The 12626-nt window shown below is 44.0% G+C and overlaps 1 protein-coding gene across 1 annotated transcript in view; it reads right to left on the minus strand.

Moving 5' to 3' along the window:
• Positions 1-11607, minus strand: part of LOC103371978 (latrophilin-3-like) — a 59389-nt gene extending 47782 nt beyond the window's left edge. The window contains exons 1-3 of the mRNA XM_008301482.1: positions 11429-11607; positions 8440-8645; positions 6114-6290 (exon numbers count right to left, since the gene is read on the minus strand). Coding sequence (XP_008299704.1) covers positions 6114-6290; positions 8440-8645; positions 11429-11534 — 489 coding nt within the window. The 5' untranslated portion in view covers positions 11535-11607. The remainder of the gene's footprint in view (positions 1-6113; positions 6291-8439; positions 8646-11428) is intronic.
• Positions 11608-12626: the final 1019 nt, after the last annotated feature.

Raw genomic sequence — 12626 nt, forward strand, 5'->3', positions numbered from 1 at the left:
ACATTTTTTGCGCTTTTACATCTTAAACACACATATTTTTAATTACTTTTGTGGCTATGACCTCTATACTGAACACAGCTGTGGAATTAAATGGCTTTTGTTGAGGTTTAATGACAAATGTTTGGTCTCAAACTTATAATATTTACGGTATATTTTGATTTATCTGATTATTTCTATCGTCTAAGTGGTTTTTAACTTAATCGTTCATTTTATTCTTGTTATCTTTCTTTATTTACTTATTTAGCTTTGTGTTTATTTACTTTTACTCCTCTTGTTCTTTTCCTTATAGGTAGATGTTGAATTTTATTATTTTATAATATAGAAAATCCTTCATTAGTCCCACAAGAGGAAACATGGAACATCACAGCAGCAGAGTGACGGCAAGAACTATAAATTAAAGAGGCGAGGTTCATACACTACATATACGATATAAATAAGAAGAACAGAAGAACACGAGGTTACTAGGAACACAAATGTAAGAATATGTACATGAACAGATTGTACTTGGGTTTATTGCACATTTTATCTGATGTTGTACTCATTTATTTTGAAAATCTTCGACCATATTTGGATGTTCCTCTTGACTTTCCTTCTTTTCTTGGTGACACAATAAACCCAACTTCCTGTCAAGGACCAAATGAAAAGCGGGGGCAGGATTTGGAACAGATGAATGGGTTTTTGTTGCGCTTTTATATCTCAAACGTACATATTTTTCATCCCAGGCGGATTCCCGGGAAGCTCCGGTCGGCCATCTTGACCCGGCGTTACATCATGTGCGCCCGGTTACCGCGACCTCCTCTTTGTCTCGCGGCTTCTCTGCCATGCGGAAGAACAGAACGTCAATCCTTCACAGCTCAAAGACCGGCGCTCAGCAGGAGGCCACGAAGCCAATCCAATTAAAATGCATAAATCTCCCCTGCACGCCTCCAGAGCCGCAGCTTTGACTGGTGAAATACGGTCGGGCCGGTCCAGACGGCAGCGCTGGAGGGGCAGCGGCCCGCTGCAGGGAGCCGTGTGGCAGGTTCACCTCCGGTACCACCCGCGATTTACGGCCTGCGCAGAGGGGCTGAGGAGGGCATGAATCAGGGGTCCCCGGCAGATTCGTCACATCGAACAGGGAGCTGAGAGAAACTCCGGCTTCGGGAGTCGATGCAGCTCATGTCACGCCGCGGTAACCGGGATGTGGCGTCCTCCACGTTAACGGATTTATTTTAAAGTTACATCATGAAGCGGGCCGACGACCTTGACTGTCCTTCCTCATGGCGGTTACGACGTGACGCCGCCAGTGTGGAGCGACAGTGATGAATGCCGCCCAAATATCATCCCTCCATCACGCGGCCCGATGTGCCACTGATTTATACGTAGTGGTCCGCGGGGAGCTCGACGGCTCTCTGGAGACGATCTGAGCAAACATCTAGCACGTAAATCACCACCTGGAGGTGGAGCCACGGCAGGTCGACGCTTCTGGAGCCTCTGGGCCAAGTCAGAGTCCACTGAGAGTTTACTAAATACGATCAATAATCAAGAATATTTATATTATATTTATATTATATTATCATTTTCCAATCCTTAATACACAGATTTTTTTTTCTTTCAAATGAAAAAAAAGGAAAAATACTGATTCAAACACAGTAAAAGAACAAATTACTTTTTTTTTTCAGAAAGACAGAATGTTGGTGTTGATTATTTACAGTTAAAAAAAAAAAAAACAATTAAATTGTTACTTCTGTGATTTATTGAGAAATCTTAAATTTAACAAAACAGGTAGAATTGCTTACAATTTTTAAATCCTTAATATAGACAATTTTCCTTTAAATAATTTTAAAAAAAATAATAATTTAAATACAGTGGGGGAAGAATTTTATAGTCAAATGTTTTTAAAAAAATTAATAATACCCTCTCTTTGATTTGACTAATTATTATCTGTAATTTAATAAAACTGGAAAAATCTGTTAAATAACAGTAAATTATTTCTAAAAATCTGTGAAATATTTTTTTAAAACCATCTTTTACATCCTAAAGTTTAAATTATTATATTTCATTAAAATTCTTTTTTTTTCTGTTTATTTTCTACATGGCTCATTTAAAAATTCGGCAAAAATTAACCCTTTGTTCTGACTAGATTCCGTAAAAAACAAAAAATTCTGCACACATCCACACAAATAAAAAGGCATGAATGACTCGGCTGTGACTGACAGTGTCATGACAAAAATTCAGAGAGTTTTCAGCTGAACTGCAGGCAGTGTTCACACAGACGAGACAGGAGACAATAAAAATGTAGGAAATTAAATATCTACGAGTTTGTTTTCACCAGATTCTGGAATAACAAATACGAGCAACCCTCCTATTAAAGTCAAAAGGTTCAATAAAAAGCCTCGGGAGGTTAAACAAGCTCGATCCAACAGGGAATCACGTCTGCTGTGGGTTCGTCTGACTTCTGCTGAACTCCACCAATCGACCCGGAAAGGTTGACGCAACAACAACAAAAAGAAACGACACCAAAAAAACAAGTCGTCGCTACGATGGAGCTCTACGGAGGTCACACGGTTTAATCTGAAAAGTTGGAGGAGCTAAATCCCGCCATTCAGCAGCGAGTCAAGTGGAATGAAAGCGTCTCTTTCACGGCGTGTCTCAAGGCGGCGGGACATCTCGAGGTTAGAATCATCGGCGGAGTCATATCAAAGCACACCCACTCAAAAATGAATGTTTGCAATCATTCTGAGAGATACAAGAGACGTATAATCTCTCGCACGCAGCTGCCGTCGACTTTAATTTGTTTATGTGGCCGACGGCGCTTCTTCTTCTTCTTCTTCGTCTCAGTCAAAGGCATCGGCTCGTCTGCCGCCTGGATCGCCCCAAAATTAGCAAACAAAAGAGCCGGAGCGTCGACGGAGCGGCACTTTTAGTACCTGATCCCCTCGTTTCTCCACAGATGCTTCGTCTTGTGATTCTGCAGCAGCTTTTAAAAAAAGACTCCAGCAACAGTCTACAGTACGAGAAACGGTTCCGACGAGCCAATTGACTTCAGATATAATTAATCCCGGCGGGACGCGGATCGGTCGACTAATCTCACATACTGTACAGAACGCCGGAATTAAAGGTGTTTTATTAACGAATGCTTTGGCAAAGTTTTTTTTTTTTTTAATGTCGAATGTTTGGCCTCAGAGTTGTCACAGATGAGAGCTTTAAAGAAAGAACGAGTCAACACGAAAAACATTTTGAATTTAAATTCAAGCATCCGAAACCAACTTTCTGATTTCCGTCAAGGACACGACGACATCAGAACGACGCTGCCGAATCTCCAGAAACGGATGCAGACGAAAGTTTATTAATGATCTCTGAATATAACGCTCATTATTCCCAGCTCATGTTATCTATTGGCTAGAAAAGAAAAAAGATTAATGATGATGGCGATACTGTAGTGAGGCTCCGTCCTTGAAAGGGAAAATTGTAATTACAACTTGCCTATCTGCTGTGTTTTTTTTTTTTTTTTCTTTCCTGTCTTTCGGAGATGCTACCGAGAAATAAACAAGGCTAAAACATAATCTGTTGCTCTGAGGGGTAATGAGTAATAACAAGGCAGAGACGAGCGGTGGTATGCTCTGTTGCCATGGATACGAAAACAGATAGTCTACTCGCTTTATGAAATTTTCTTTCTCCGACTCCCACTTTTCCCCCCGCCGACTCCTCTCAGATCCAACGCGATGACAGTTTGTCAAATAAAAAGCCTCCATAGCTCCCATTCAGGAGTACCTTTCCAAAAAAAAAAAAAAGGAATAAAAGCCGCCTTTCATAACCTCCAAGTGGAAAAAGATAAAGAATAAGGCGAGGTGAAAAAACACTATCGCTCAGAAGTGGGGTGTAACTACTGTCCACTTTCCTCCGCTCAATGCAGCGCCACAAGCGAGCCGGGCTTTCCAAAATGTTACGCATCGGCTCGACTGAAAGGGCTCCTTTTACCGCTTCCTTTTCTTTTTTTTTTTTTTTCCTCCCTTCGTCTTCGGGCTGCTGCTTTGCTTTCATTGCGTGAAGGCTCCCATTCTTCGCGGCTCTCTCTCTATTCCAGACTCAGCTTGGACCCGGCGGGGAGCTTAGCGGGTCCAAAAGTCACGCTGCTGAGCGACAAACAGCGGCCGCGGGTAAAACCACGCCGTCCCCGCGTCCGGAATTTTTTCAGATTTCGTGCATGGACGTTTGTTTTCGCAATCGAGTGTTGTGCAGAGACGAAGAAAACAAGAGTGAGGAGGTGATGGAAGGTCCAGTGGATTCATGGAGACGGGCCAGCTGGGAGTTTGTTTTGGTTTTTTTTGCTTCCACTGATACAGAAGAGAGACAGATGCCACGACAGATACCCAAAAACCGCCCAGTCGTCCATTGACGGGAATAATTAAGCCGCCTGTCCACATCGGGACGACTTCCCGAACTTTTCTTTGTCCCTCTTGAAAGCAGAAATCTCTCCACGCCAAATATATACATATTTATTTTAACTTCAACTCTTCTTTCCATTAGCATCTCACTGCTAATCGCTATCCTCAACTCGCCATCGCACCTTCCAACGTTCATTCACCACAACACGCCGCAAAAACCAGGCGAGACAAGAACTCATTGTTTAACCCTATTCGGGACTTTTGGACCCCGGGTCATTTGATTTAGGTGACAAATATTGTTTTTTTAGTTTTCAGGATTTTTTTGTCACGCATTTGGAATCAAAAATACGTCAACTTATCCGAAAATTTATTTAACGTAGTATGAAAGTCTACAATGAATACCAACAAATATTTTGCACGTATTCTTTCTTGGGGTCCAACAGACTCCGAAAGACCTTCTATGTACGGAAACATGAAAGTCCGGAATAGGGTTAAGAAGCTAATTGGTCCACATGGTGTTTTCTATTTGCTAGAAGACATATCATGAGCATTCCTGCCTTTCAAATGCATCGACGCGAACATGAATTTGGACTTTCAGACGTAACAAACTGACAGATTGCAAGGTGAGGTTTCCAAAATCAGCTTCCAGGTTGAACATGTGCGCCCAACTTACTCAAATACTACAAATGTGCAGCACAGAGCAGCTCTACAGTCTTAGAACAGAGTTGTCGGTGAGCTGGTGTGCTCCAGCTGCAGCAAAAGGTTTATTTTCACGAGAAAATAAACACCTGACTGCTAATCTGTCTCCTCAACTCACCATCGCAACGACAACGTTCGTTCACAAAATAAGACGGCGATATCAGACATTGAAGAACTTATTGTTAAACAAACTAAATGGTCCACATGGTGTTTTCTATTTGCTAGAAGACATATCATGAGCATTCATACCTTTCAAATGCATCGACGTGGACGCGAATTCAGACTTTCAGATGTAACAAACCGACAGATTGCAAGGTGAGGTTTCCAAAATCAGTTCCCAGGTTGAACATCTGAGCCCAACTTACTCAAATACTACAAATGTGCAGCACAGAGCAGCTTTACAGCCTTCGGACAGAGCTGCAGGTGAGCCGGTGTGCTCCAGCTGCAGCAAAAGACTTATTTTCAAGAGAAAATAAAAACCTAAACGTGCAACTTTTCCTCCACATGGATGGGTTTTTTAGGGGTTAACTCGGCGGCCACTTCTGCCCAGAGCTGTTTTTTTTTTTCCCTTTATGCTAAGCTAATTGCCTCCTGAATAAGATCCAAAATTGAATCTTCCAAACTCTCCTGCGCGCCACAACAAAGTACAGTTCAAAGAGAGACGGCACAAGGACGGGCAGAGACGCATTTCTTTAGCGCTGATCAACAAATGCCCATTCATCGAGTTTCACAAAAGGTTTGAAGGCCGAAACAAATCAGCATTTATGAAAACCCAAGTAAAAGTATTTCTGAAAGCATTGTGCTGCTGCTGCTGCTGCACTGAAACAGCTGCGCGCACAAAACAGCCGGTCTTACGGCCAGACGACTTCATAGGAGGTTTAACGTGCAATCAATATACACTCACGCATTGTTGTCATCGGCCTATTTCACAGATTCACACTTCCTTCATCTCTCCTCGCCAGCGCCTCGTCACGTAATGGTCTGGTTGTGCATGAATACGATGAATCAATGCACTTTTTTCGACAGGTTGGAGGATAAAAGGCCCACCTTGACGTCCACGTGGGCCATGAGGACGGCGAAATTGGTGAGGTGTGTGCAGGAGCACGTGGTGTGGGTCCGGTTGGTTCCCAGCAAGCGGCAGTCCTGCGTCGACCAGAAGCCCGTCATGGTTCGCTTGGAGTAGCTCCAGAACGAACAGTTGGGGTTGAAGTTCTCCTCAGATTGCTGTTGGAAAGAGGGGGAAAGAAGACACAATTAGGTGTGAAATATCTCCACCTTCCTTTGTGCTCCATCCTCAAAAAGAGCTAATTTCTCCCCCTTTCGCCGTCTGAAGTGACTCGCAGGTGCTTGTGCTGTCATAAAGCATCAAGCGGGCCCCACATGCCTGTTTTTCATTGTGTTTTCTGACCTTTCTCTTTAACTTTCACTGCGTGACGACGGACTGCCCTACTGTTTAATGGGCACCGCCGCTGTCTGCCGTCCTAATGACGCCTCCCCCTCTGCTATCTCGCTTGCCATTTCATAAAAGTCATCCTCGAGGTTGGGTAACACACGAGCACAACAAAACCTAACTGCTGATAAATAGAAACATCACCGGCCTCTTTTCTTTTTTTGTGTGTGTGTGTGCTTCAACCCCTCTCTCGAGTCCAATTTCTTTTTCTAGAAACAAAGAGATCCCTTCCTCGGCGACTCCCTCGGCTTCCAAGGTTATCTGCCGTCGCGCTATAAACACGGCGCAGGTTTTTCATACTTTCACACTGGCTGTAGGGTGATTAGGCCCGATAAGCCTTATCCTCTGTGAATGTAAATTTGCCGCTGATTGCGTTTACCCTTCACACACCCCAAACCCTGCGTAAAATATTCCTCGGCAAAGGAGATGGGATGACCCTCCGTCCCATTAATGACTTTAATTGGTCCCATTAAGTGGCGAGGCAAGGAAGCGAAACAATAACTAGAGGACACATCATCATCCCAGCAGACCGGTGATCCAAAACCTCATGGTTGAGAGGGGGACTTAACTGCAGGAATACAGGAAACAAACACGTCTGACATTCGTTTTCAAGGGCAAAGTCGATAGAAGTCGATTTTTGCATGCAGGAGATAAATCATAAATACCTCTGATTCGGTACGGAAGCCTAAACAATCATCCGCTTTATTGCGACTGCACAGGTCTGATTATTTTCCCCCACAAATATCGGCGTTATTTATGACGGTTTCGGAGACGAATGAAGTTTTTTTTTTTTTTTTAGCTCTGCAGAGAATAATCTCGCTTAAACGGGAATCTCTTAACAGCCGCTCTGATTGGTTTGCAGGAATAAGGAGGCCTTGATGTGATGTGCCAGTCAATACCGTGCGTCAATATTGCATCCAATCAGGCTTAATTAATTGAGGAAGGAAAATTATAATCATGATTATTGTGCGATTAATTGTACAGCCCCCGGTGTACACAGACTACACTCTGTATGGAAATGTCTGGATGTTTACGATGAAAACGGCTGGCAGCTCCTCCGAAAGGGCGCCGTTTTATTGAAACGACTTGATCCGAGCGAGAAAAAGGGCATAAAAGCTCCAGTACCCCAACATTAGACCAACAGTAAAAATTAGAGAGTCCAAATTAAAAATTACTCTTAAGGCAGGTGAGTCAGAGCAGTAACTGCGCTGACATTGTCCCCCTGACATTTTCCCACCGTTTAATTTTGACATCCACAAAAGCTATCACCCCTTCTTTTATTGTATTTTATTTTTTTTCCACTCGCTCCATCCCTCTGAGTCTTTTTTCCGCCGTTGCTGCTTTTTTTTTTTCTTCCAGGTCCCTCCTACACGCGAGACCCGCCGCAAATTCTCTTATGGATGTTCGACATCTCTGATAATTGCTGAAGGCGCTGTTTGTAGACAAAACAGGGATATTTCGAGGGTAGCGGAGCGTGGAGAAGATAATGGAGTCAAGAGGGAAAAGTCACGACTCCCCACAATGACTAAGCAGCCTCCAGTGAGGCCGAATATGACGGATGTTTATTCAGGAGATCAAGGCTGGTGCTCAGACTAATCAACAACAGCGTGCGTCCCTAACATCACCTTGCGAGCAATTTTCTTTTCCGCAATTTAATTTTTCAAACCTTTCCAGGAATAAAACTTCTTCATATTCACTTAATTTTCTTGGTTTGAGACGGGATTATTATTTTTTTTTTTGTCATGCTTCGGGGACACAGAAAATTATGATGAAAGGCTCGATGAAGAAAGTGCATGTGCAAGTGTGTTTCTGTGTAAACAAAGGGAAGGAGACAAAGAGCACATTAGATGCAGAGGCACTCACATCAAAGCCGAGTGGAAACGCATCTCTCAGATACACAAACATACAGACGGGAAGAATTACCTGCAGATGTCTGATGGTGAAAATGACCGGGTCAGAGAGGTAGACTTTGTTCGAGTCCTTGTTGATGGCGGCTGTGATAACCGGAGAGTTGACAATGACGGAGTAATTGGTAGCCATGGCTTCGCTGCCCAGCTTCATGCTGGCGTTCTCCGTCGACAGGTACACCCCGATGTGTTTGTACAGGACGAACGCTATTCGGATTTCGCCTGCAAGGAGACAATTACGGGGAGGGGGGAGAAAAAAAGTGACAATTTGAACACAGCAACACTGCGAGGACGGGCGTTTATGTGCTGCCGTAACAGCATCCAGTCAAGACTCCGGCTGCAGTCATTTTTCTGTCCTTTTTACTCGGACAGCTCTGATTCTGCTGAAACCGTTCACGTTTACTGCACAAATGTCCAGTTTATATATGTCAGGCAGAGTGAAACAACTGCTCTAACATTTGTGCTCTTATCTTTGTGGAACAACAGAATTTACCAATCAACAGGAAAACAGCTGTGATGCTGAACAAATAAATAGCCACGGTCTTAAAGTGTCCTTTATAGGCAGTTGCTAACTGGGTTCATCCACTCCCTTATTAAAGGTACTTCACTTGTTTTCTTGTTGGACTTTTGGAGCTAATACATGAACCAGTGTTTGTGTCGAGACCGAAGGAAGCGATCACCCCCAACTAAGAAACGTGTTAATGCTCAAATCTAAATTCATGCCATAAGAGACTCTGTTTAAATTCATTTTTTGTCCTCTAGTGAGACAACAAGAAGCCAATTTGCTATGAGGTTGCGATAAGGGACGTCAAAAACCTGATCCACAGATTGAGATTAGCCAAAAAAGTTATGTCCAATCCTTTCTTTACATCCGTCCGACAACAGCCCAGTTAAAGTCAACACTTGGTTGGTGGCCTGACTTCAATAAACTTCATCCAAGTCTCTGTCATGGGGCTCCTTTACTAGCTAAACAATGCTACCCGTTAGCCAACACGTCTTCTCCGGTTGCTACCGTATCAAACAGTAAACAACTACCTACAATACTTTAGGAGTGTATAATCTCATGTATCGAGCATCAGCAGAACGTAAACACTCAATGACTCAGATTGGATCGCAGACCGAAAAAACATTGATTGGAAAATGTCTGGCGAGTAATATAGGAAATATATAAGAGCGTGCAGAGTAAGTGCAAAGAGATGTACTCAAACTGAAGCACCGGACATTAGTGTGAAGAGTATGAGTGGATATACAGCCAGGAGATGTTTAAAAGAGGAAGCGAGACAAAACAACTCCCCACGGCGTTGGTTAAGGACATGAATAGAACTCTTTTTGCTCCTTGAGGCGGCCACACATACATCTGGACTTCCGATCAACCTCGTGGATTAGTGGTGGAACGTCTTCAAGAACCAAAAAGAAAAATCCAGCTGCTTTTTACTGAAGTTCTTGGGGTTAGTCTGACCTGACTGACAGCGTCTACAGACTTGTAGCTGCCACTTTACTGGACCATTTTACTGGTATTTGAGGTTTCCAATGATCGGCCTCTTTTAAACACATCTTTGAAGGAGAACGGAGCGACATCGGTTTGTGATGGAATGTGCAATATGTGCAATTTGGGCTTTTCCACACGTGCAGCACTCGAGTCCGAGACGAATTTCCCCGTGGAGACAATAAAATTTATCGTATCGCATCATATTATCCAGTCTGGGACAATAAACAATGTTTATGGTGTGAGTTAGCAAAATGGATTTATTGAAAGCAACGGGCTGCCAGCTTCTTCTTCTTCTTCTTCTTCTTCTCACCTATTTTAAGCTGGAAGCCACTGACGGATGCAGCCGAGTGAGCGTCTCTGCGGCACTGACTGCCAAGCACCTCCACAAACCCACTTCTTTGTTGACTTTCTTTTATTCATCGGAGATTACCGTGTTGACACAGGAGAGAGTCTTCTTCAAACTATTAAATATCATTGTGTGAAGCCTGAGCGCCACGAGGAAACCACGTACACAACGTCCACACGCTGTCGTCGACACACTCTTGGAATGTGACAGTTTTCTGCTTTATAGTGAAGCTTCCTGCTATTCACTCACAGATCGGACCGTCGGATTTCAGGAATGCGAGAAAAAGACTGGAAATAGCGACAAAAAAGAACGCCGCAAATAATAACTCAGCCGAAACCTTGTTAACACAACAATCGCAAATTCACCGTCAGAAAAATGAGACGGGTGTCAAGGTTGCCAGCGGAGTTCCAACACGAGGAAAGAAAAAGGAGAAGGAACTGTTCCTCCATCAACAAACAGTTTAATTCAAAAAAAACACCACACCACAAACACGTCGGAGCATTTTTCCTGTTAATAATTTCCTCCTCTCGTCCCTTCGCCACCTCCCGCCGTCTCACTTCGGAGCACCGATATGAAAGAAAAGTTTGCTCCCGCCGCGACCGAGATCACTCAATCAGATGAAAAGAAAACAATTTGGGTGCCGCGGCGCCGGATGACGGGTGGGAAACATCCGCCACCCCTGCTATAATGATCCGCCCGGGCCCGGCTGGACTCGGGCTTTAGTCATCCAGCTGCGAGACGCCGGGCACAGCTTGAGATCGACTCCGATTTGCATGAGCCGATAATAAAAGTGTAAAAGATGGGGCTGCGCCGCGCCCGAAGATCGCTACGCATTGTGTCTAACTGCCTCATTTACAGTTTAGAGGTGGCGCTTGAATGCCACTAATTCTACGGCCGGGGCCCCATTTGAAGGCGGCGAGCGCCTCGTATGTAGATCAACAAAGGATTTGGGTGTCGAACTGAAAGCCATTCACAGGCATGTGTAATAAAAAATTCCTGCAAAAAAAACCCAAGTGAAATGATAAATTACAGCAGATCTGAGGCGCCTGAGAGTGTCTCATGCAACACAATATTCCCATTGTCCCATTTTGTCTGCTAAATTCATCACAACCCTGAATAAGACGCAGCAACAATACGAGGAAAACGATAAAAGCAGTTTGGATTTCTTACCGTTCCGTCCGTGCTGCTTGAGCGTGTTGGCCGACAGGTGGATGGAGTTGCCTTGGCCTCCGGTTTGAGGGAACTTCAGGTCGGGCAGGTTTCCGTCCGTGCTCATCCTGGCCACCTCCAGCTCTGCAAACAAACCCAACGGTTAGTGGCGAATACAGGACAAGACTAAACTGGGTTTGCAAAACTCTTGGATTTAGTTATTTTGGAACCCAGACAAGGGACTAATTTGTTTTTTTTGGCAACTGAAATCGAGTAAAGTTTCAGAAAAAAGGCTCCTGGAAGCCTGTTTTGTCTTGCAGATAATCACAGTTGGTGTCTTGTTGGATCCAACACAGGCCACCAAGGCAGGTTTGGGTATTTAATTAAAGAAACTGATCATTCTCAGTATTGATTGATTGTTTAAGTTGCAGTGTTTTCTTTGCTATCAACCCTTATCTCCTCTGCGTAGGAGCTTATTAACCACTGCATCTCCGCCTCGAAGGGCCGCTTCGCTCTCCACTCTCCACTCTGGCGTCCTCCTTCAGGTGATGGCGTCCTCTCTTGAACCGAAAACACCCGTCTTCGTTTGGAGGCGTCCTCGTGCCGGGCAGAGCGAGCCGGAGATGCGAGGGGAAGATAAAGAGCGGCGAAGGGAAAGGATGAGCTCGCTTCTGCAGCAGCTCAACAGCTGTTGTGTCTGAAGCGAGCTCCTAATTTATGGTTCAAAGACTCGGCTGTCATGCGGCAGAGGAAAATGAGCTGCTGATAGGAGCGCCGGCTGAAATAAAAAGCTCATTCCATCAAAGTTATTACGGTATGATACAATTCAATTTAATAAAGTAGGCCAGCGCGCCGTAATCTCAAGTACCGCTGACCTGCGTGACGTCTAGGAATTCCTAAATGTCAGTTTAAGTCCCAGAGCACTCGGATGAAGCCACTCTGAGGTGGAAGTACAGAAAAGAAGTTGAACAAATGTCACATTCCGAAGAGAAGCAGCACGGCTTAATCCAAATGGTGGGTGTAAGTAGACAAGCAGTGACGTATTACTTGTTTTAATGCTGTAATGCTAAAGGATTAGATGTTTTAGCCACTAGTGCGTCGCTTTTCTAGACAAATACATCAACAAGACCTGGTTTCTGCTGAATACACTGGAAAAAAATCTGTTTTTTAAATGTCGTTTGTTTAAAAAGTTAATAGAAGTTTACAGATGTCCCCTGTT

This window comes from Stegastes partitus, unplaced genomic scaffold, assembly GCF_000690725.1.
Source record: "Stegastes partitus isolate 25-593 unplaced genomic scaffold, Stegastes_partitus-1.0.2 Scaffold1677, whole genome shotgun sequence".
NCBI lineage: Eukaryota > Metazoa > Chordata > Actinopteri > Pomacentridae > Stegastes > Stegastes partitus.